Raw genomic sequence first — 25,696 nt, forward strand, 5'->3', positions numbered from 1 at the left:
TTAAGGATTCTGGGTCAAAATTTTAACAAGGGCTCACATTTTCCCCCCAACATACTGGTGATTGTTCTGATCAGCTAATGCTAAAGTTGCTAATGAAGTGATATGCTCATGGCTTGGTATCTTTATGACCATGATAACAAAAAATACGACTTAGAGACAGATCAAGTTAATTTCACTAAATAATTGTGCATGTTTTAAAATACATACTTGTTAGGGAAAACACTTAAAAGTGTGCATACACATAATTGGTGACCAAAGTTTATAGTCTGGGAGGCAATTATGGCACATCTAAGGGAACATTGTCTATTTAGTCACAGCACTATGACAATCAGGCAAAGTTTTCTGATTGTGAACATGGAGACAAATGACAAGCTGAGTGATAAGAATTATCTCAATGGGACACCATTCAGCAGTTATCCTCTCTTATTTAAATTTAAAATTTTAATTTCTAGTAAAAGTCATATATATTGTAGCTTATGTCAATGAAATCTCTGCTTCTCACATCTGCAAAATATGTTCATAACAGTGCAACTTTCATTTTGCTAGAAATCTGAAAGTTTCTTAAACTATCTGCAGTGTTATATTGAAAAAAAGATAATGTTGGATATTTTTGATTCATATGATTGCATGTTTGCCTTCAACTCCAGGAGAGTGACTTCAAGAACTAATACATTTTCTTGCAGTGCTATGTTCCCATAGCTTGTCCTTTTACATTTTATAATATTTTTACAATGCAGAAGAAACAGTGAAAAGTTAAGAATAGGGTCATTACATAAAGCAATGGGAAAGTTTTCAAACTTATTTGACTACAGCTAAAAATCAAAACACACAAGTAAGAGTCAAAGAAAATAAGCATGAAAGAGCAGTTAGGATCAGAAAGACACTGAGGAAAACCAAGAAGTTATCAAATACAACACATGGAGATGGGCAATGAAGGAAGTCTGATATCCAGACTAACACAAAACATAACCTGAAAATATTGTAAAGAAGAGACATGCTAAAAGCAGCATGTGTATATGGCAGACAACAAATGAACATCTGATCTCAACATCCACCTTGAACTTGGTGGTTACAGGTTTGGGATGTGGCATGTGTGGAATTTTTAGCTTATGAATACCAAGTCCTTTCTCCTGGGCAGCTGTTCTCTCTACTCATTGTTCATTAAGATTGCCTGAAAAGCATTCAACAAGCACAAACAGCACTCCAATTTTAGGTGACAGACTGGATATCTATCAAATCCAACACTTGTTTGTAAAGAAAAGGCAATGGTGAGGAAGCCAAGATGAACATGACTACTGAAAAAATGCCCTCAACTAGCTTATTAGTAGTAGTTGCTTATTAAAAGCCTGATCCAATTTTTATTAATGATAACTTTTTGTGACTTTGTAGTGGGAGATGAAAGCAGAGCGGAAGCTTTCAGTTGAAGCCAAGATGAATAGATAATAACAAATATCAGCAAAACAATACATTCCTTTGAGCAATGTCGAACTGGTTCTCTCCCAGTTACCATATTTCAATTTGTAAATATTCTGTGCAGTGCTGCTTTTCTTTCACGCTGGTTTCCACCTGCTTTGAAAACAAGTTGTAGTTAGAGGTGGTAATGCACTGGCACGTACCTCTGCACTTGCAGATGACACAGCCGTGACTGTTCTGCTGGAAGCCCAATGGACAGATTTTACCACAAGGCAAGTTGGGGCACTTCTTACACCGACAGATTTCACAGCCATGCTTGTTCTTCCTAGATGACCAAAATAATTTGTAAAAGGTCAGCAAGTCACTTTAAATATCTACATCTTTAAAGCAAGAGCATCCCCCCCTAAGGAAGTGACTAATGAGCAGAGAAAATTATTGTTAATTGTTGCCCTTAGATTCAGTGGTTTTATGGGCTGTACAAGTCTCCATCCCTGGCATATGCTCCCTTCATTCAGTGGATCCTATGCTGAATGTTTCCTTGTCTTTTTTCACATAGGCAGATAATACTATTCAAACTTTCAGCACAGATGTATGAAACAAAGAAAAGATACAGAACATGATCTAGGAGGATAGAGGAGAAATAAATTATGTAAATCTCTAGAAAGCCTGGCTTCAAGTTGAAGAGAACTTCATTTAATTTTTAGTTAAAAGGCTGAGAATAACGAATTGCAATACAGTAGAGTGCAGAATGAAAGACTTTCTGTCTTCCTATCCCATCAAAAGGAATACTTCTTTCTATTACTGTGTAGACCTTTAAACAGTGAGCTTTATCAAGCAGATTTTTTCAGACAATTATGAAGAGGTTTTCGTTTCTTTAAAGATACACAAACTCAGTATTTCCAATTATTAACTTCTAACAGTTAAAAAAAATCACAAATATGATGATTACTCCTTAACTGTTCACTCTCTAATATACTTTTCTTTTAATATTTCCTTCTTTTGTGTCCGATTTTTGACTAAATGTTTACATTAAAGTAGAGATTTGTCCTGCATTACACCCCATGTTTTTGATGATCACAACACACATGGAAGTCAAATACATGGCATTTAAAAAAGAATTTGGCCCAGCAGCAGTAAGTGGAACAAATATGCTATACAACCACAAATCTAAATGATTTTCACACCAAGGTAAAACTCAAAGTGAAATGATCCTAAAGTAGTTCTTGCCACAACTTTAGTCCTTTATACTACAAACAGTTCCATATTAATACATCTTTAAATGTTATTAATTTCATTCAGTATAATTATTCATATATTTTGTAGAGAATGACAAGATTAGAGTACTCACTTCCAATTTCTGAAAAATTATCTGAAGATTTTATTCAACGTTCATAATTTAAAAATACCAGCCATTGTGCATAATAAAATGACATTCTACATGTAAACTCAGAATTTAAATTGAAAACAATTTTCCAAATAGATTAAAACGTTTTAAAGATCATATTCTTTTCAGGTGCACGAAAACATATGCGAAAAATCACCCCAAAGACAAGGCTCCTGAAAACACTGGCATCAGCTTGAAATCAACTTGTTTTAAAAATATCTTAATCTTACTACTACTATACTATGCCCATTAAAATGGGCTGTCATTTTCAATGTGCTTTTGCTATATAGTTCACATATATTTTCTAATTAAACTGTTTAACACACAACTGAGTAAAAAAAAAAAAAAAGAAGGAAGAAGAGTGTGTTATCCAAGTAGAAAAATCACGTACATGAATTGTGATTATGCTCTGTAGGTCAATATATTAAATGCATGATACATACAGACTAAAATTACTGCTCTTTACAGGATTCCTTTTCTAAAACTTCCCTCTGGTTCTAAGTCCTCTCACTTGTGAAACTGACAGTAAGTCTCAGCCATTCCTGAAGTCAACATGCCTGAAGCTAATTTTATTAACTCCTTAATTTAAAATCCCTTGTTTTCTTCTCTCATTTACTATTCACTGCACTAAGAGGACACACCACAGTCAAGATGGCTATTAAAAAGCATGCAACATTTATGAACAAGGGCCAAAGAGAACTCTAAAATGAACCAAAAATTTAAGGAGCATTACTATCAAACACTAGGAGTTACAAATGTAGTAAATTTCATGAAAATCTAAAAAAGAAAACCCAAAACATCTGAATGGTATCAGAAGATCTGCTGTCATGAGGTAGAAATTTAACTATTATGAATAGCAGGTAGCAACATGGAAGGAACTCATAAAAAATAAAATTTACTGGTAAAATATATAGATGCCACCAGAACTAATTACTAAGAAATTTCTGTGACAAAAGATCCACTCAGTTTTCATCACTGTTTCACAGTTGAATAAATATCAGGAATATTTGCTTTTATGGAAAAAGAAGTCCACCACAAATACAGATTTTGAACACATTCAGAAAAACGTAGATAAGATATAGTACAATTCTTCACAGATTCTGTAATTACAAAAAATGTCGTACTAAAAGTAGTCGGCTGTCATATCAAGATTAAAAGAAACTTGAAATATTAGATAATAATTTGAATAAAATTAATGGGCTATAAAATGAAAGGTTATCAAAGCATGCCAAAAGAATCTCAAAAAGCTACATGTAGGAGATATTACTTGTAAGTAGCTTTCTCATCTTGTTTGTCAAATTCTTCAAAAAAAATTTTAGCACTGCTTTGCTTTTATAATCTGCTGGTTTTGAGCTTCTGTTTCTAAATCTGTTGATCAAAATCCATTTTGAAGAATACTGCACTCCCACATCCCTAATGCCATTTCTCTTTTCCTACACTTCCCCCCGCTTTGCCACAAAGCAAATACAAGTACACACGCCTGGATTTTTGCGTATTTTCAGAACACAGGGATTGCATTAAGCGTGCTTTCAGGATGAGAATACGTACAAGTATCCAAAGGGACAGTACTTGTCACATACAATGGGTTTGCACTTCTTGGGCCGCGGCCGGCACTGACAGATCTCACAGTTGTGGGCGTCGGTCTGGAAGCCGAAGGAACAATCCAAGGAACAGCCCGAAATGAGGCCAGTGCACAGCTCCTCCCCTGCAAAGGACACACGCAGCTTATCACAAGATGAAAACTGTTTATATCAAACACATCCTCAGCACACTAAACCTCCCGCTCCCTTTTACTTTCTCACTTTCTTAATACTGCTAGACCTTACCTTCAGACTGTCCTATTTTTAAAATATTTGATAGATTTCTCCAGTAACAACCCAAACTGTATGAGCAGATACCACAGGATTCTTCAGTTCCTGTCAGCAATTTGGGGAGTACCACTTGGCGCCACAAACTAAAGTGATTTTATAAACAGATGCACAGCCAATGGAGTCCAACATCCATCACTCCACTAGCTCTTAATAATACATCTAAAATAACACACAATTGCCACACAGTATATGGGTTTAGTAGGCTTTATTTCTCTATAATCATCTTTATTTCTCTTCTACTTATTTTAAATAAGTACTAAAAAGGTGAAATATATTAAAAGCTTTTATTCTTTATGCTGTTTGCTTGATTAAGATCTGCTTTTTAAAACTATAACCGAAATACTCAAAGATGTGACAGAAGCTTAGAGGTGCTAGGCTAAAATATCCGTCTCTTGAAGTCCAGTACCAAGTTTCATCTGCCTCTTGTGGCATAAGGAAGATGTAGAACTGTTGGCATCTCGATTTTTTTAGTACAGAGATAAATAATGATCATTATATCCCCTCATTGCAATTTACTATTCTGAGACTGATCAATTTCTTTTTGCTTTTCTTGAAAAAAGAAATGCCAGAAAGACCACTCTTAACATATTGTGGGATACAATGTTTTTTTACTGTTTGCAGAGGTGAGAGGAAACAGAAAATTATGGTTTTTTTAACATTTAGGATTCAAAACACAAGGGAAAGAAATGACCATTATTACAATAGCCAAAGTTAGATCAAAATAGGAAAAAAGGAAAATAAAATTAAGATTCTTCAATAGAAAAATATGATGGGTGACATCCAAAGGCCTGACTTTGGGAGTGATATTTAAAGGATGGCTGATTTCTTGGCTGAAACATCCACACCACTACAAAGTATTGGTTGAACAGAGGTCAGCTGAAGATTATTCTTCTAGATGTGCTCTTCATTTGAGACCTGAAGACCACTTTCCTTTAGGGGGATGAATATTTAGGCACACAGTTTTTCCAAAGAGGAGATCAGTTATTAACATTGACTTACTGTCTAAAAGGGTAATTTACTGAAGGAAAACTACAGAAGGAATCTTGCTTTACTTAAATGCTTCCTCTTCTGTTTTTGTAATGTTGCATTTAAGCCTCCAAAGTATAGGCTTAAAAAGAAGTGGCTAAGCCAAGTGTTTCCTGATCTATTGCACCAAGTTAATGCTCATTTGGTAAAGAAGGCATGTTCCTTACTGTGTCAGAAAAAAACCAGCAAATTCATTGCCTGCTTCTGAGGTGGAATTTGGGCATGCAAGTGCCATACAACATAAGAGTCTCCTTATCCCAAACAACTGCTTGATTTGAATAGGATGAATATAATCAGGGTCATGGCTCTCCCCTTTCATGCAAATTTGGTGTCTGAAGCAAAAAGGGTGCACGTCTTGGGTTGTTTTTGCCATTTGGAATAAAGAAAAAGAAATGCCAGATCCTTTCATAACCTCTAGTGATTGTGTCTGGAAGCAGAGAATCAATACCACAAGATTTAAGCATTTACTCTCAGTCAGATTTAACCTTTGCACAGCAATGGTAACCCTTGTTTTAGGTTCTTGTTTTAGAGAGAAACACATGTTAAAAAGATCTTCATGAAGTTTTACACATTTTTGGAAGATTAAGTCAGGCCGACCTACAAAGAATAGTAATATTTTTTAATATGTAGCCACTAATGCTGATTTTAAAACGCTATAATGCAGAGGAAACTGATATTTTTCTCTGGTAAAGAGTGAGCTATGTATAATACAAAGACTTTTCTTTAAGCAAGTTAAAATAATGAGAATTTGTCTTTCAATTATGAGCTTTTATACTAGGATGTTTGTACAGAATTATTCCCTAGCAACACACAGTGATAATAAAATTAACTAAACTTCCATTATGCAAGACTTTATAAGATAGCCATAATTTTTAAAGCTAGGCTTGAACTTTATAAAGAATGTATGGAGAAGTACATTAGGATATCTCCTAGGATATCTCCAAAAAGAATTCAGTCCAATTATGATCTTTGATATAATGTAAGTTATGGTATCTCCTGCAGATCTCAGAAATGATCAGTGAATAAACCCGGAATTGCACAGGTTGAACTGAGCTGAGCCATTACTTTTTTGAAGCATACTTTGTCAGGGAAATGAAATGTTTATGTGGCTGTCTATAAATACTAGGATCATGAAGACAGGTAAAGAGAAAAGAAGGTATATATGCAAAGGCGTGGGAGAAATAAATAGGTATTTTTAAAAAGTAAAATTAAGAGCTGGAATGAACAATTTTTAAAAAATAAAATAAAAACAAAAACAAAACAGAAAAAAGAAGAACTTATCTTTTTTTTAGTTGGCATATTTCTTTATCTTTTTTTGTCTCCAGATTATCTGTTAAGGAGAGCTATCAAAATACAACATCCAAATTTGACTACAAAGTTTTAGAAGATGGCAAAAAAATGATGCCTCAGAATCCCACAGCCGAATACTTAGTTTTCATTCTTCTATTCTGCTCTAACTTGGCTAGTGAAACTGCTTTTCAGAGATACAAAACAAGTTTGTTACATGTAAAGTTACCATACTTTATTAAAAGGTCCAGGGTGTCTAAGGGCAGTGCTACACAACCAGGAAGACATCCCAAGTGTCTCATCCCAAGTAGCTTATGATGTTAAATATACTGAAAACTCAAATAGTCAGGAGACCCAATCTCAAAGCAATATCCTCCTTGCTTAATCCTTTATATAGTGAGTTATCCTCAAAAGAATTTTCACTTTGTAAGTGGCTAAGAAAGAAAATCTCTTCAGTGCCTTGAGGTGGGTGACTAATAATCACCATTACTTTTCAGAAACAGAGAGTAAAGAGCATAGGAGAAATCATTAAAAGTCTGGCTATGGCAAACATGAAGGGAAAGTTTGCTGAAGTCAGTGGAGATGTTAATGTATGGACTTTCTAGTGTTATGTCAATGTTATGTATGAGGTGATCAGAATAGTCTCCACAGACCTCTGCTCACAGTCTTTCTAATAAGATGCTGAAAATTAAATTCTGATAAGATGCTTTTACTGAAATTAAATTATTGCACTTAAATTCCTGAAAGTATGACAGCACAAACTGTGGAAATAGATTTTAAATAGTTTTTGAAAAAAATTCTCTATGAAGAAATGTAGTGTCATGAAACTAAGAATGTGAATACTGGTCTGCTTTCTGAATTTACATCTAATCATTAAAATGTCTCCTATTAAAACATTATTAAAAACATGACAACAGCAGGCATTCTCTAAATGAAGCACCATCTGGTACACAGAGTTTATATCTGCTGGACAGGCCTGATTAAAAGTATAGTCCAGTATTTAAAGCCAGGGTTTTATTTCAGAAAATTAGGTGAATCACCAATGTCACAAAGCAAAGTGAAAGAAAGAAAGAAAAAGAAAGAAAAAGATTGAAAAAGATTGCAAACCTAAATATTCAAATGTGAATGAAATTCAGCATATACGATTGTCATCCTGACAATTTTCCTATAGCCTTAGCTATTGCTTTAAATTAATCACTACTAAAATTACGACTAATTCATTATGAAAGGATAAGTAAAACTAGATTTTTTGCTAAGGTCTTGCATTTCAAGTGACGTACAAAGGAACAAGGGAAGTTCATGAAAGTCAACTGCAATGAACTGAGGAAATCTATTATGACAAAACATTAGGAGGGTATTTGTTTGAGGGTGTTTTCCATCTCTGCTTAGATAAATTTCATGAGGAAACTGAATCCCAAATCATGATTGTCTTTGCAGAGAAGAGATCCAGCCCTACCTGGTCTAATAACTGCTTCAAAAGTGTATCAGGACAACCAGACAGGCTGAAATGAGGGTATAGCAAACATTTTAAAAGCTAATGCAGAAGAAAACTACCATTTGACAGAACTGCATTGCGCACTTGAACATCGCTGCAACTCTAACAGAATGGGATTAAGCTTCTGAACACACAGTATAAGCTATTTGTTTTTGGTTTTGTGACAGATTAGTAATAGTAACATCACATAGGGAACTGAACTGATGGTGAGAGAGAAAGTAGATGACTAAAACAGAAACAAAATAATGAACAGGAAATCAAAGGGAAAACATCTATCATTGTGCTGCTTAGGGAAATAACTGGATGAAGAGCAGAGCTCTACATGGTTGGTAAAACATTTTTATTAGCTTTTCTTATAAAATATGAATTGTCAATAAGGTCATGCCAATACACAAAACAATTTACATGACAAGCTCAGAGTTCAGATGTGGGATATTGGATGATTCCAGAATGATACTGATGAAGTATGACTTTAAGAAAAGATGAATGTGTTCCTCAATGTCTCAGGCTCATAGAACTGTATTTTTACTACAAATACGTAGCTTTTTATTGTGATGACATTAGCTGAAATACCACATAAAATGCTGAAAGAATCAAGTACAGTAGAAGGCTAGGACACTAAACATGAAAAGGTTGTTTGTCCTGAACCAATGACGTTATTAAACAGTCTCCTGCTCAGAACTCATACTCACTTAAGGACTAACAAGCACTGAGTACTTTTAGCAGTGAATCCCTCCCACAGAACAAGACCATGCAGTTTTCTTTCCCATGCAACCACAACTGCAAAAGCAGCAGCAAAGTCAGTTACCAACAGGTCCCGTTGGTTCACAGCCCAGTCACAGTCTTTACTAGTCCTCACCACACTGGCAAAAGCTATTGCTTACACACTTTGAGTTCTCTAAAGACTACACTACTAGCAAATACTTTGTTCTGTACTTTGATGCAATTAAACACACTATTTTCTGAGTTGAATATGGGAATTTCAAATAATTGGATTAATTTGGATCAATTTAACGTGATGCTGTTGGAAAAAATACAAGCAGGAAGAACAGCCGAAGATGAATTATTCTTCCAAAAAAACCCAATTTGTGAATTATTAACAAACAAACAGATATTGGTGAGGTATTTAAGCCTGGTCACCACTGTTCATAAACTGCTTTTAAAAATAACAATTTCCTTCCCCACTTCCTCCACACACTTACAATCCCTTTTATACATGCAGACTATAATAAAACAAATACTGAGTGTTTCAGAAGAGCATTACACTGTTTAAGAGGAATCTCTTTGGGATATGGAGGATGGGACAACAATGTAGAAGAAAGTCTTGAGAAGTGATGATCACCAAGATACTGGTGAGCATGCTACACACAAACTATCTGGTGTTTTAAAACTCTTTTCCAGTAAGTGTCTTAGTCTCAAAGGTTGTCCAGTGTCTGTAAAACTGAGACACCAGCTGCTGAAGGAAAGAAAAGCATGTTCACAAATCAGCATGTAAGAGCAGCTGACATACTGATGTGACCTACTACAGTCGAGGTCCCCCCTTGCAAACAAGACAACAGAACCACGCTGTCCCATGGTGTGTTGGTAATGTCTGCATTTGGCAGAACTAACTCAGCAGTGGAATATTTTGGATACAACGCAACCTCTCCTCCTCAGGTATGGCATCTCAGGGGCAATGCATCTCAAAAGGAATCACAGGTCTTCATCCCAAATTCAAACCATTGTGTGCATGATTTATTCCCGATTTCAGAGTGCTCATATCCCTACCTCACATGAACCTATGAATATTTGGAATGTTATAAAATATTGCCCAAAAAAACCCTTAAAAAGTAAACAAAATTCAATTCCATGAATTGCATGTTAGCTCTAAAAAGGGTTTTCTGCTTGAATTTTTAATAGCTTGATTGTAATTCCAGCTCTTAAAAAAAAACCAACACCAAAACCACCACTTTCCTTTTTCTAGCATATATATGGTATTTAACAACCTCTAGGCTCTTAAACTGGGATATTTATGATTTTGAATATATTATTTTAGATATGGACACACTGATATTTGCACTGTTACAACTGAAAATCATCTTACTCTGAAAAGTTTTGAAAATGCCTTCTATGTTGAAGTACTTTTAGTTTTCAGTCCTGTAGTTCACAGATGGAAAAAAAAACCAACAACCGCCAGAGAATATTAATAGATACATGACAAGAATTATGTCAGTATTTCAACTTGGCTTAGGCTGGTGTCCATTTTTACGAATTTGTAGGTAGCATGGCTACACAAAGCTAGCTACATACCTTTACCAGTATTATTTTCTTGATGCTGAGGACAGATCATATCAGGAGAACTGTTTCACAGTACCTTTATAATTAAGCACTCCTCAGCCGTCCTCTCGGTGTGGATTGCTACTGCTGCTTAATCTTCGGGGGTGGGGATCTGGGGAGGCAAATTTATGAAGGAGAAAACTAGGTTACTTAACAGTAACTGGAATTCTCTGAATATATTGCCTCCACAGATCCACACTAACCCTCCCTCCTTTTGTTAGACTCAAATCATGATTCACAAAAGCTGGATAAAAATGAAGGGACTGGGTGCTGTGATGCTAGAAAACCCTGTTTAAAGAAATCATCTTGTGAGTCCATTGAGGCAAATTAACCACTTGGGTATGTGCTCTAAACAAATCTAGGATTCACATACAACACATGAATTCATGAAAATGAAATTGTAGCAGTGATATCTCAAAGGTGGAATTACCGTAGGAAGATCAAGATTTAAGCACACTGTTTTTGGGTTTTTTTTTTCACAAGTCAAGCCAAGCGAAATTCTTATCCGCTTCTGTTGCACTAGATATATTGTAAGCACTAACTCCAATATATTGTAATCTTCAGTGATCCTGCCAAAAACTCACTCTAGGGAAAATACAGATAATATTTATTTGGCATGAGTTGTTCATTATAATTCCATCCTCTTCAGGGAACACTTACACTATCTTGCACGTGGGGTTAGAGTTAGTACTTTTGTTCTACTGAGAATATGTACTTTTTTTTTCTGATCTGAGTCTTAAATTTTTAGGAAATGTGCTTCATCCTAAATTTTCTATAGCTGTATTTCATTAACTGAAGTTTTGCATGTAATAGCTATTCCATTTTACATCACTGCAGAAGGATAATGAGACATCCTTTTTCTGTCTTACAGAATTACTCAAAAATCTATTATGTGCTCTCCTTTGCACTAAGAAAGATTACCTGAATTTTTATTTTCTGACTTTTATTTTCCATGGAAGTTTGTTGTGAAATCAAAGTAACAGTGGAAGACAATTGCTATTAAAACAGAAAAGTGTTACCTAATTTGTATTTTACTTTACTATTTCCAGGAATTTTGCATTGCCTGAAGTACATTTTGTGCGATTAGTACGCAATTACTGTCTGACCTCAGTTTGACACAGAAATAAACACAAAATTAATTTATTTAAATGGGAAAAATTAATGCTGAAAGAGTTTAAGTGTTCAGAACACACATCCCTGAGTAAGGATTACTTACAGAAATGCAGGAATGAAATATTCAGATTTTGGCTACAGGATTGAAAGGTTAGGACTCTAACTATTGAAGAACTAACACCAAAATGAGGAATTGAGATGTGTTCTCTCACTGCAGTTCTTGCAAAGTTTTCTTAAGCTTTTTCCCATCATCAGTCTCTAGGCTTTTTCAGAGCCTTGACTGTTGCTCTTTATAGACAGCCTGCAGCTGAACCTGCCTTTTCTCAAACCCACCAATCCTGCCTTTGAATGCCTACACAACTAAATAAAGACCCACATTGTCAAGCCCAAACTCCATGCTTGAATTTCACTCTGCTTCATCAACTGTAAAGGGAGATGGTGTGACTTGCCAGAATATTGAGGACCATGCTTCCAGTGTGTGCTAGTATAGACTGAATGTTAATGCCTCCTTTTAACTCCATGGCAGAAAACATGTTCTTCTCATTAAAGGAAAAGGTACCAACACTTCCAAAGTTATTTCTGTGTGTATCCATAGGATGTATTTTGGGAAGAAGGTGGTTTCACTTTGAGAAGACTGTGCAAACACATACTATACCAAGATCTCTTATTTTTGAATAGTGATTGCATGACTTGCTCTGACAGACAAAAGAGACCACAACATGAAGTGGAAGGTGATGCATTACAGTGTGCAGGGAAAACAACTCATCTAAGCCTTCTCCAGTTGCATCTCTCCATAAGGAGTCTGAAATTAATAAAACTGGATGACAGTTGCATCTTGAAAGAGCAAAGGTAAGCCTTCTAAATGACGCAAACAATTTTTAAAATTGACAGCAATACTCCAATTTAATTCCATTTTAGTAAGATTTGAAATGTTAATTATTAAAGTCATACACGCTCACAGTTATGTCCTGAAGAGTACTGCATGTTCAGTTCATTTGGGGTAAAACACTAGTCTCAGTCACAGGAGAGATTTTAAACATTTTTTTTCCATGAAACTAATCCAGGGAACAGACAAGGCCTGCACTGCAGACACTTACTGAAGAATGACTTTGTGTGCAGCAGCGACTACCAATCAGATTTTAAATCCTATGTTGCTTCAACCAGCAGGCATTATTTAATATGCCATTAGCCTTCCTTGGGGCAAAAAGAGTCCTGCCTCACAAACAGCGGACCACTGGTCTTCCACAAGGACTCCTCTGAATTGATTTGTCTCCCTAGAGACTTCATCTCACTCCAGTTCTCCCTATGAAAGTAAAGGCCTGAATAGTCCAAACACAAGAGCAATTGTTGCACACCACAATATTTTTCTTATTTACATTTTTCTGTTTGTATTTTGCTCTTGTATCATCTTATACCATTTTTTTCTCTCTCTCTCTTTTTTTTTTTTTTTTTTTTTTCTTCTTTTGGGTAATGCCTTTCATATTTTTATTACTTGTTTTAGTTTTATTCTTGGTGTTCTGCAGTGGTTCTTCCTAGATTCTGGATTCTATTTTTTATCTCTTATTGTCACATAGTGCTGCTTTGGCTTCTAGATGCTTCTGGTCAGCACGATCATTCTTTCTCCCTCATCATTTGTGGTTCCATGTGTACTTACTGAACTTCCCATACCAGTCTATGCTCACTCTTTGCTCAGTGGTTTTTGGTTTTTTTCTTCTTCTCTTACAACTATGGTCTAGTTCTGCTGCTTTTAAAAAGTATTTTATTTTACTTTACAGCATGTATGTTTTCACTGCATGTTGCTGCAGAATGTTTTTGCATTCACTGCAGAAACAGAAAGAACGATAAATGACCAAGTAAACTACTTCTATTAAAATAATATTCTAGAAATGCTTTGATTTGCTTCTTTCTTCCTTCTCACTCTGTAGTTGTTGGCTTGAACCAGGTGGGATAGACTTAAAACTAAATTACATTGAAGAACCAAACAAGTTTCATTATACTGTGCTTACATAACCATTCCAAATAAACCTGTTGTACTTATTTCTGACAACATGAATGCAAATGAAGGTAATAAAGAACAAGTTACACCTTCACTCAATATTCTTCAACTTTATTATTTTGCTTTTATTTTTGCTGAAATGACTGAAGTATGACAAAACTTCAGCAGAGGTACATAAAGATAAATTAACAAAAAATGAAACGTTATTGGAAATAGATTAGCAGAATTAGGATATGATGACTTCAAATGCTAGTGTGGGCACAGGGGCTTCCTTACTGAGGCAGTTAATTTGACTCTGTTGAGCAGCTTAGACCAGCAAAAAGCAAGTGGATGCAGTGTAAAGATAATGATGTTCCCAAAAGTCCACAGGAGCCTACATGAGTTAAAGATAATACATGTTCTGACGTCCTTAAGAGAACCAAGATGCAACTGAACGGGTTTGGACATTAAAGTACACAGGATCTCAAAACACAGAGAGCTAGCACAGTACATTTTTAGCATATTTGACCTAAGACTCCTCTCTTCTCATTTCTCACACACTCTTTTGTCCAGAGGAGAGCACTGCAAGCAACAGACATTACTTGACAGAAAATTCAATTTCTGTCATTTTGATTGATAACCACCAAATGATGAAGATTTCCAAGCTGTTATTTTTCTTCACTTCCTTAGAAAATAAAGGTCTCCTCTTTCTAAATGACTGAGATTTTTAAGCAATCTACTAGTCACATTATTTAACTGTGAAAAAGAGATGATAAATGATACTATTAACTTTGCTCCAGACAGTTTGCTACTGTAAAATGAAGAAAATTCCAAGCAAATCTGGCAAGCGAAAAATTCCCCTGAATAGGTTCTTATGCACTATTTAATGAGAAATACTTGAAGCAAGAACATCCTGAGATGTGGTTTGTGTCCATGTGCAATCTGGTAACCTAGGACAAAAGAAATTGTCCTTTGGAGTGGTGTGTCTCCAGTGCACCAAACTGGAGGGAAGGACTGCTTGCAGAGGCATAGATGATGAAATTTGCCAAGTATGTCCATCTTCTTCTTTGTGTCAAACTCCCCAGTCAATTTAATAATAACAGAAGGAGAATCCAATTACAATGTTAAAAGCAGACCTTAACGTTTCTACTGTTTTCCTTAGGAAGAACTAAGTAAGGCAAGTATGCAGTAGCTTGGATGTAATCTAAGGAAAATCATCCTTCCACGAATACAACTTGTAATCAACTTATATTTCCGTATTGCCATGGCTTGCCATCTATTTACTTTAGTTAGGATGTCCTCTCCAACATCAATCCATTTCTAAAGCTCTTTAGTTTGTACTACTTAAGAATTTTATTTTGAGCATTTTGACTTGGGACCTCTACAACAGTCACATTGGTTTAGAAAGTGGCTGAGAATGAGTGGACTGAAACCAAAAGAAGAGGAATGGAGTAATACTTCAGTTGTGGAAGCCTTAGAGGCTGCAAGAAAGCTGAAAAACTCAAAAAAACATTACAAAGAGAGTTTAAACCGAGGTTGGGTCAGCAGCCACAGAGTTGCAATCCTGCAGCTGAGACTAGTGCTCCACAGGTGCTCTTTGTTAGCAAACTCCAAAAAACAACCTGATACTGCTTTATATTTCACCTGTAAACACTGAAGTCTTAAGGAAACATATAGAATATATGTTTTTCATGATACACACAAAGTTCTCATAAGGCAGTGTTTTTCCTTTGGGAAGAAATAGATGTTAAAGCCGGGAAAAATGCTAGCTAAAATGCATATGTATATAGAATAGATATAAGAATATGTATAGAAATAAATAAAAATATGGATATACTTGCATATATACAAATACGCACTCTCAAGCATATAATTTTCAAACATTTATCCTCAAAATCTAAATTTTAACAAAAAAAGCTAGGTTCAAAATAGGCTGTTTAGCAATAGGAGTTTTTGAAGAGCAAAAACCTAGATGCTCTTAAAATTCTTTAAATAGAGGAAAATCAAATGTGAAATTCTCATAAGACTTCTCAAAGTCTATATGAATATTAGGTCCCAAATTATTACCTTTTCATCAAACTGTACATTTTCCTCCAAACACATTTTAGGTAAGCAAGCAATGTTAGAAATCAGGAACCAATTCTTTAAAGATGAACAACTATAAAGTGCACACATACTAACAGAACATATAATCAACACCATGAATGGAAAAAACCAGCATACTACCATTTTCACATATAGCTTGATATAAAAGGTAGAAGCCACCGTATTTCTGCATACTCACTAGTTTTGCACTGACAAATGCGACAACCATTTTGATCCAGCTTGAAGCTATAGATACAGTCTTTTTCAGTCAAAGTGCAGTTCACCAAAACCTCACAGGTGGGTGGACCTATTGTGATATACGTTGGTTCTGGGGGTAAGAAAAGAAAAACAAACAAATTTGAGATTCTTGAATATTTTAATTAAGTTCACAAAAATCCAAACTTAATGTAACAGTAAAGAGAGTGACTTTAATTACTTTTGTTTCTGATGAATATTCCTAGTACTTTAGAAACAATTTGATAAACAGACTTTGTTTCAGAGTCATGTACACTCAATAAAAACAGCATGAAGCTGAAGAAAATTTCTGAAGTACTAAAAAAGAAAAAAAAAACCCCACTTCTTTTTTTGTTCACTACAAAATCAGCTTTCCTGCACATGCAATTTCAAACTAAATGCAAAATATTTCTTTTGCCTGCTTTTCTCCAGAAGTGTTTAACCAAAACGTCATGCAGATTGTTTTGCTTTAGAAACTGAACAGTTTCTCTAAAGCTGAATTTATTGGTACTACCAAGCTGCATGTCAAACATGGAACTCTGAAGTCAAATCCTTCTCTGTGTGAATAACATCACCTCTACTGAAATTTATCGCAGAAGAGACTCTGAATACCAAATGGGAATGTAGGATGCACTACACGTGAAAGTCTCTGGACAGCATTTTACATGGTTATTTGACAAAAACATCACTTTTTACAGTACACTTTGCAGTCCCATATTACGCTTTCTGAAGTTAAGGAGATTAATGCTGTTTATAAGTTATTTATCAACAATATAATACTTACTTTTTGACACCATTTAAATACTGGAGTATGAAATTTGTTTTGATACATAGGGTAAACAGAAATATTAAGGCGCTTTAGTATAGAAAGTTGTTAAAATAGAACAACATCTAGAGACTTATGGAAATAACAAGAAACCTCAAAATGACCATCAGAAAACAGGATACAGAAGGAAAGCAATACCTATCTTTTCTTGAACAACTTTTTGCTCTCTGAGACTAGTTTTGTCTATCTTGTTTTCTTCATAGAACTTAGGCACTGAAGAACCAATGAATTCATAGTTATGAGCATTAGTAACATTATACTAAACATTCAAGAAGCAAAAATTGCATGATTTAAAGAACTGTGATCTTTCATGCCAGTGCTTCAACTGTGTAAGTGTACTCTGTTTCTCTATCTCAAAAAATGAAGATTTATATAAAATTAAATTTAAAAAGCCTTCCATACTTAAAGTGATAAATTGTGAAAATATGGAGAAATTTTATGGAGTGGAGGTGGCCACATGTTGCCATCTTTCATTCTCAGACCCACGCATTTATACCTATGAGCAGCTAGTCTTTACTTTCAGGGTTAGGGTAAAATATTACTCAATGTAGATTAAGTTGTTAGAAGTATACATCGTTAAACAAAATACTGATTTCTGTGCCTACTGGCTACATTCAAGCAGGCAGCTTTTTCACCAATGACTTCAGTCAACTGAAAATTACTCTATTACAAGAATGAACTTTTCTGCTTTCATTGTCTTTCACAATTTTCAGCTTTCATAGCTTCTCTCCAGCCTTGCTCTTCCCAGCACAACAGTTTACATAGCCAATGAACGTTTTTAATCCTTTTAAAATTAGATCAGCTAACTGGAGTTTGGAGTGAAAAAACAGCATTAAAGACACTAGAATTAAGTTAGATAACTTGAAATTTATGTCAGAGATCATGGTTCAGATTATGCACTTGCTGAGTAACACTCAAATTCTGTTGCTTGTATAATTTCCAGTAGAAAAGTAGCAATGCATTTTAAAAATATATAGAACAGCTTTGTTCATGCACAAACTGGAAGTCTGCATAACTGTGTGATGTCTCTCCAGATCCCTCAAATATGTTTTTATTGAAATTAATTTTTTTATGGAGATTTATTATAAATAATGAGTTTGGAGGTCAAAGGATTGGTTTCCATCAATTCTTCATTTCACAGCTCTGAGTTTGCACATGTAGTATAGAAGAACAGTCATAATGAGTAAAGTATTTCAAAATCCATAGACTTCCAAACTAGACTTCTTTTAGTCTAAATGAACTCTTTGCAGTTGTTTTCAAATTCATTTAGTAAAGTATGTGAGTAAATCACATTCATGTCTAATACTTAACATTTGCAACTTCACCAAACCATTAGTTTAGGAATCATGAACATATTGCTATATACTAATATATACCAATAACTAATATATACCAATAACAATCATGAACATATTGCTATATACTAATATATACCAATATATACCAATACTAATATATACCATAACAATATACCAATAACATGATAAATTCCATTAATTAATCCTGGCTGTTTAGGCCTCTGAGTATATGAACTAGTTCTGCAGCCAAACTGATTTTTAGCATCGCTCTGTTCTCTAAGCAAAATATCCTAAACATGCAAAAGGCCAGAATGCAAGAGCTACCCTGAAGCTACATTCAGGTCAGCCACCACAAGCCTTACTCTTCAGATGACAGAAAGGCCACAGCAATGCTTGTACTCACAGGTAGCTAAAATCAGTACAAATCACATGAATCATTACTGCTGCCCAGAGCCAAGCTCAGTAACAAAACCCGGAGAACTGAAGGAGACTGCAGCTTTACTACCTGACTGCAGATGTGAGGTAAAACATGTCGATAAAATAAAGCCTACAAAACCATACTGAAAGTTGAGATACAGGTTAGTCAGTATTCTTTCATCCATTTGGGTGTAAACTAAAGGTAGAGAGAAAGAGGATTGTGTTTTACTCTCCATCATTAAAGTCTACCCCTCAAGATAATTTCCCTCAAGATAACAGTTTTAACTTAACATTTATAAAAACCATTCCTAATTTTATATATCTATCTATATATCTATATATATTAGTTGAATAATTTTTGATGACTTTCCAAACTAAACATCTGTATTTTGATTCTCCCTTGCCTTGGACACACGGACACAATTTTTGTGCCTTTGATACATTTAGTAATGTGGTATTTCTTATAAAGGATGAAATTAAACTGTTATATTAATTTGAAAAGTTTTTGCTTGTCCTCTAGTCATTGTGTTTCATTATTCTGTTTCCCTCTACTTTTGGGCCTGCTTTCAGCATCCTCAGTGTTTCCAGTCAAGCTTACAAATCTGTTTCTTTCTCCCTTCTCTCCCTAAAGGTAAGCCCCGAGATACAGTAATTTTATATGCATGCCTGCTTCTCAATGAACTGCAAGCAGAGGACAAAAGAAATAATTTCATTCCCTACCCCCACATGTGCAAAAATGCAGCCAGAAAAAAAAAAAAATTCAGGCCTTTTCACTTCACTAGACAAGACTCAACAAATAAAGCCAGATCTGCTCTGCCAGACTTCTGGCTATTTGAATAGGCAAGCAGTAGCTAAGCCTGAAAAAGCATGTACCACCACACGATCTGAACTGGGCTTTCACTGCTGCTCTTGGTAGAAACGGCAGAAGAAAGATCCAGTGCACAAATGCACAGACAATGGGTGGGAAAAATGGGTGCTGTTTCTGCCTGTGTGCTTTACCAACAATACAACTATACCATAGAAAGAAAGAGAGAAGAAAATAAAGAGAAGGGGATTGAAGAGAGTCTGGATGAAAACAATGGATTATTTAATGGAGCACAGATTTTGCTGATGCCAAGTGCTTATATATAAGTGAAATGCAGATTCCTATTAGAACACCATGCTTCCATATATCATCTCTGATACTTTCTCTGCTGAATTTCGGTGAAGATTATTAATTTGCTTGCTGTGAAGTGGATAAAAATATTTGAATTAATTTTTTACATTGCCATTTACTTAAAAATAACTTCAACAATTTTAAAATCTACAATCTATAGCAGATATTTCAGCTACTGGTGGACCTTCAGTCTGACTAGTCCACTGAAAAATACTACAATGTGTGATGAAACCCTGAATCTTACTATTCCAGTTTGAAATCAAACTACATTTATGGTGAAAGAAGAGTGACATTCATGTAATGCCTAGAGCTAGCTTTGTCCTTAAGGACCTATTTCAACAATACCAACACAAAAACTGGATGCCCTCCCCACCCCTCCCCAAATAAAAAAAAAAAAAAAAAAAAAGAAAAAAGAAAAAGGAAGAAGATATCAAAGCAGAATAGTATTTTCACTGATTTTTTTAATCTAGAATACTTCCATAATATGAACAAAACCAATCCCTATACCCCTCTTTTTCTGATTTCTGAGACCTCCCACTTCTCCTGAGTGATGTGACACAGCTTGTAGTAAAAAGAGCAGATATTTTCCTCTGTTAACAATGTGAACTACTATAAATACATGCACAACAACACAGGATGGTCAATCTGGTCTAGTACTGTACCTTATAAATTGTTATACTTTGATGAGTACTAAGGTAGGAAGATACTGCTCAAGTGTTCAGATATGGAGAAAAATTGGTGCACCCATGTTTCAGTAAGACCAAGGAAAATTTGTGACTCAGGATTACAGTTTTATTATATACACAATTTGATCAATTATTAAAATAAAAAAAAAAAAAAGGAAGAGAATGAAAACTGAAATATACCATTGACTGCTGAAGCCTTGGAAAACAAATGTAGAAAAAAGCCCAGGGAGAATTTACAATTTATTGCAATCTTGTTAACTTCTAGTGTTTATCTGCATGTCAAAACCAAACCATTTACTGAAGATTTAATCATAATTATATCAATTATATAAAAGACAGCTAACTAACTAACTAGAATCCTTCTTTAGCGTGGAACCAGAAAGAAAAATTATACCCACCTTCCTATCATATTCAAAACATGAACTGAGATGTTCAAAATCTAAACTCTGGCCATAGAGTTTGTATCAGAAAACAAAGAGGGATTGCACTTAACTCCTCTACTACAAAGCCAGATTATTATGAGAGAACCAAGAGCTCAGTTTTGGTTTGTGTGAAGGACAAGAGGGATCTGCACCAGCAGCAGCACAGCCTGCAGGTACCAGGACGTGATGGTTTCCCTCCATTTAGCACGTGGAAGCCTACAGCTGGAGTAGTGTCCTGCTTTGGGCTCCACAGTAGAAGAAAAACATGGACCCGCTTGAGCAAGTAGGTCACAAGGCCACTGAGCTGGCCAGGGGCTGGAGAGGTGGCACACAAGGACAGGCTGAGACAACCCGAGGGTACAAAGATGACAAGGCCTGGCTAATCTTGGAGGTGGCTTCAGGCTAGGATGAGAGGCAACAAACACAACATGAAATAAAAACTGTTTTGATCTTCTTTTTAAACCACATGGGTCATCAAACTATAACATGGTCACGGAGACTTGAGCAATCTCCATCTTTCAAAATACTTCTAATTTAACTGGGACAAGGCCCTGACATCCTCCTGTCACTGAAACTGCTTTGAGCAGGAGATAGGACTAGAAAGATCGCTGGTGGTCCTTTCCAACTCACATGACTCCGTGAATTTCACTTTCATATAAACTCAAGACATTTCCAGTGAAAGCAGAATATTCTTGATGAATCCTAATCAAGGAACCGAAATCAAAAGACAAGCATTTCAATTTCAGATGATTTCTGTATGCTTTTGCCAAGTACTGATTACCTTCCTTTAGCAAAAATAAGTATGTTTGCCTAACACTATCTCTCTGAATCTACTTCATGACTTAAAAACTAGCTTTTTTATTCAGGAAGCAAAATTTCTTCCAGGTGTTTGTAAGAGCAATTCTCTGTTAAAAGTTATTTAGTAACATCCACAACCAGCTTTAATCAGTCTCATTTTTTTGCTCTCCTTTAAGTTAATCCATTATGCAGGCTTCAGCTCTTGGCAAGGTATTTTTATTATCACTATTACATGAAAAACAATCTCTTTGCTTTGTTTCATTTGGAATGCAATATTTTAACTCCAGAAAGGTTTTGTTTCATACTTTCAGTAATATCACGCGAGGGAAATAGTTAGTCCATGGTTTTACAAAATTGGTTTTAAGTAGGGAAGTAACTATTGTATTCTAAGCTCTTTCCTCTGCACAACATTTCTTCCGAATAAGCTCAACAGAACAGGATTCTACAATGTTCAATATCTCTTTTGTTTACATAAAATGAAAACCTTTTCTGAGGGGAAAAATAAAAAAATTAATAAAAATCATATACTAAATAAGGAGAAAGATCTCCAGCATGAATAATAAAGAACATGTCCATGTTTGGAGAAAGTGAAATAGCTCCCTCTTCTGTAGTAATTCATAACAGACTACACCTTTAAAAGAAGTAAGATGTTTTGATCCTATGAAAACAGTATCAAGTGACTTAAACAAATTCAAAATCAGAGCATTCAAACATTTACCACGAAAAAAAGATAAGGAAAAAACCCCCAACCAAACAGTAGTCTAACTTTTTACCTAGTGTTTTCAGTGATAACTGGCTCAAAATTGGGCCTGAAGGGTGTGCTGCTCAACAGCCTTTCACTCGAGTCTGCATACTTGTTTAAATTTTGTCTACTGTCCAAAAAAGTTAACTGCAGCCTACTAAGCAGCAGCATGTGTGTTTACTTAAGCTTCCTGTAAAAACATTCATATCATTCCAAGAGCGGCTAAATGTTTTCCATCCTCATAGTTCGCATTCCAGGCTTCCCCGCCCCTCCAATTCATTACATGAAAAATATCAGTCCTGAGTACTAGGCTAAAGAATTTCCTTCCTGGGTTTGAAATACCTAATGCCTCACAGGAAATTTTTTCCCAGAATGTAGCTCTCTGTGTTGGCTATCAGGGTTCAACTACTCAGCATCACATAACAATTTATAAATGTAGACAAGGACTTAGGTGATATAATTTTCTCATGACCCAAGTACCTCTGAAAATACATTCAGTAATATCTTGAAACACATAGTTCAGTTTGGCAGCCTTTTGTCTCGAATTTATTCATGCTGCCAAACTGAAACTGCTAAAGTATGTATTTTTTCTTTGAAAGTAACTATTATAATCAAAGACCTTATTGCTGCAGAATGAAGAAGCCAGGGGTATATGTATGTCTTTTTTGTAGTGATGCAATCAAAATACATAATTTCTACTCCCCAAATGTGAAGTTAAAACCTTTTGTCTATTGTAATCAGTTCTGGCAGGTTTTGCTTTAAGAGGCGTGTATACTCTTCAAATCAATTTTAATGCTGATAAGAACTTTTTTGGACAACTTTAGGTGGAATGACACTAAGAAACCACAACCGTGTTTAAGCAGAATCAATTAAGTCTATCAAAAAATGTCCAGATACATTAAGAAGGCCATTCACTTCTTTTACTAGGTGAAGATAAACACTAAATTAGCATACATCTGGGGCAAATCTATGAAAACCATTTGTGCTGAAAAAAATTAAGAGAATCCATGAGGTTCCTTATAAGTGAGATATCCTCTGATACATATTCATTAGGATTCACTGGTTATTTATCCTTTCAGCAGCCTTCCACTGAATTCAATGACAAATCACCAAAACCCATGAAAACGTTACTCCATACTCGTATAGTCTAACTGAATTTCACTGGCTTGCACTGGCCAGTTTGGTTTCATCATACAGTGGTTCAACAGGCTCAACTGCCTCCTCTAGAACCACTATCCTAAATCATGATCTGGCAAACAGAAGCCCAGTTCTCTGCAGCGTGGTGTTTGCATGCCTTAATTGACTCTGCTGAAAAGGCTGGTTGGGAGCTCCAGCACTGCTGCCGAACAATAACTTACATTTCATGCTCTAAGGAGGACTCTGGGCCCACACCCCGTGTGTCAGTGAACACTGCTCACTACCGCTGACTTCATCCTGAATGAATCAAATTTCTTTTCACTGGACTCTGCTGCCTGTTTTCACTTAATGAAGTGCTAGACACGCTAAAGGAACTGAACTGAATTACATCTCAGCTAGAGTTTGGATGCCTTTATTGATGAAAATGTTAATTTCTTTTTGTGAAGATAAAGTGTCAGCCATAATGACAGCGAAGTACCGTGGGTCTTATTCATGAAAATCCTCTGAGGGGATTTTGTTTAACACTTAATTTCTCATTCACAGTTTATGCTGGCACCCTGCCATTTGTACCTGAGGGCTCTCTTGCAGAAGGACGCGCTGTGAGATAACCCATTACTGTGTATCAGCTTTCTCTATGAATAGCCTGAGCCTCTGAGAGATGCAAGGGAATAGACGCAACCACAGACTTTCCTAAGGGACATTTTTGGCATCAATGCCAGTGCTGAACACTTGTATTTATTCTCTTGTTAAAAAAAAAAAAATCATGCTCTCCTAACCAATATTTATTTCCTGTGAAGACAGCTATTATTCCAATTTGCAGATGGCTGCCCACAGATGCAGATGGCCTAAGGGAAACAGTTATATTTCTATCACTGTATCTTCTTTAGTATTATTCAAATGCTATTATATATTTCATATGGTATATTCCCCCTGTTTTTGTAAAATTCATTTAAAATGGAATTGCTATTTAAACCACAGAAATGTTACTTAGGAAGCAAAGTTGTTAGCCCAGCAAGAAGCAAGTAGGTCTGTAAGCAGCAGTACTAACTGCAGCTGATTGCCAATGGATCTGGTTAGCTGCAATGGAACAAGAACCCAGACCAGTCCCCATGAAGAGGTGGTCTAAGCCTAAAGAAGTGTGAGCACATATCAAAATTTTGCAGTCTCTTATGGCACTTGAAAAACCCCTTTCTTCCTAGCTGCCTTTTTTAATCTGAAGAGATGTGATCCCTTCCTTGTGCTGTAAAAATAAACCACTGGCTCTAAAACCATGGGGAAAGTAGAGAAGGCCAGTATGATTGCCTAAGCCTTGGTGCTTAATGAAGAGAAGTCAAGAAAACAAAGAGGAAAAAAATGAAACATATAAATAGATAATAGATTAAATAAACAAAGTCAAATCTCAAAGGGCCAATATCACTACAGGAGCTATAGAAGCTATATAGAAGCATCCATCAGAGCTTAAAACAGCTTAATTCTTTGTGCTGGATCCACAGAAGGGAATGGGCGTACTTTTCCCAGCTCTCACCAGAGAAAGGAGGTGCATGCCTTGAAAAGCTGTATGAACTGAAATGCTTTAGTGTGGGGACAGGAGAAGGATAAAGGAAGGTCATCCCCTTCACACTGTCATGTCTCAATATGCCTCTGTCCCAAATTTCATGCCTTCTCTGTGGAAAGGCTTTCTGCCTCTCTCCCTATGGAAACAGCCACCTCGAAGTATGCAGTTCTCTGCCTCATACATCGGGTCTTTATTAATACACCCCATGCACAGCCCATGGACTTTGGTGTGTCAGGTAACTGGAAAGAAGCGATTTCAGTGGACATATTGTATCAAGGTGTCTTGCTAGAAGAGCTGTGATCACTTTGATGTTTGGTAAAAAAGACCCCCAAACACCCTCCCCCTCCAAGCCCCCAGCTATATTTTGGGCTCTATATTGGTAAGCTACAGCCATCACTTGCATGAACACTGAAAGCTACATGTGAATTACCATTACTGCTTTCAGTTATGCAAGCAATTT

The 25,696-nt window shown here is 35.7% G+C and overlaps 1 protein-coding gene across 2 annotated transcripts in view; it reads right to left on the reverse strand.

Moving 5' to 3' along the window:
* CRIM1 (cysteine rich transmembrane BMP regulator 1) overlaps nt 1-25,696 on the reverse strand; it is a 176,742-nt gene that overhangs the window by 19,690 nt on the left and 131,356 nt on the right. For both annotated transcript variants that reach the window (XM_066315930.1, XM_066315931.1), the window contains 3 exons: nt 16,165-16,293; nt 4,346-4,502; nt 1,617-1,738 (listed from right to left, as the gene is read on the reverse strand). In XM_066315930.1, coding sequence (XP_066172027.1) covers nt 1,617-1,738; nt 4,346-4,502; nt 16,165-16,293 — 408 coding nt within the window. The remainder of the gene's footprint in view (nt 1-1,616; nt 1,739-4,345; nt 4,503-16,164; nt 16,294-25,696) is intronic.

Source organism: Sylvia atricapilla, chromosome 3 (assembly GCF_009819655.1).
Source record: "Sylvia atricapilla isolate bSylAtr1 chromosome 3, bSylAtr1.pri, whole genome shotgun sequence".
Lineage (NCBI taxonomy): Eukaryota > Metazoa > Chordata > Aves > Passeriformes > Sylviidae > Sylvia > Sylvia atricapilla.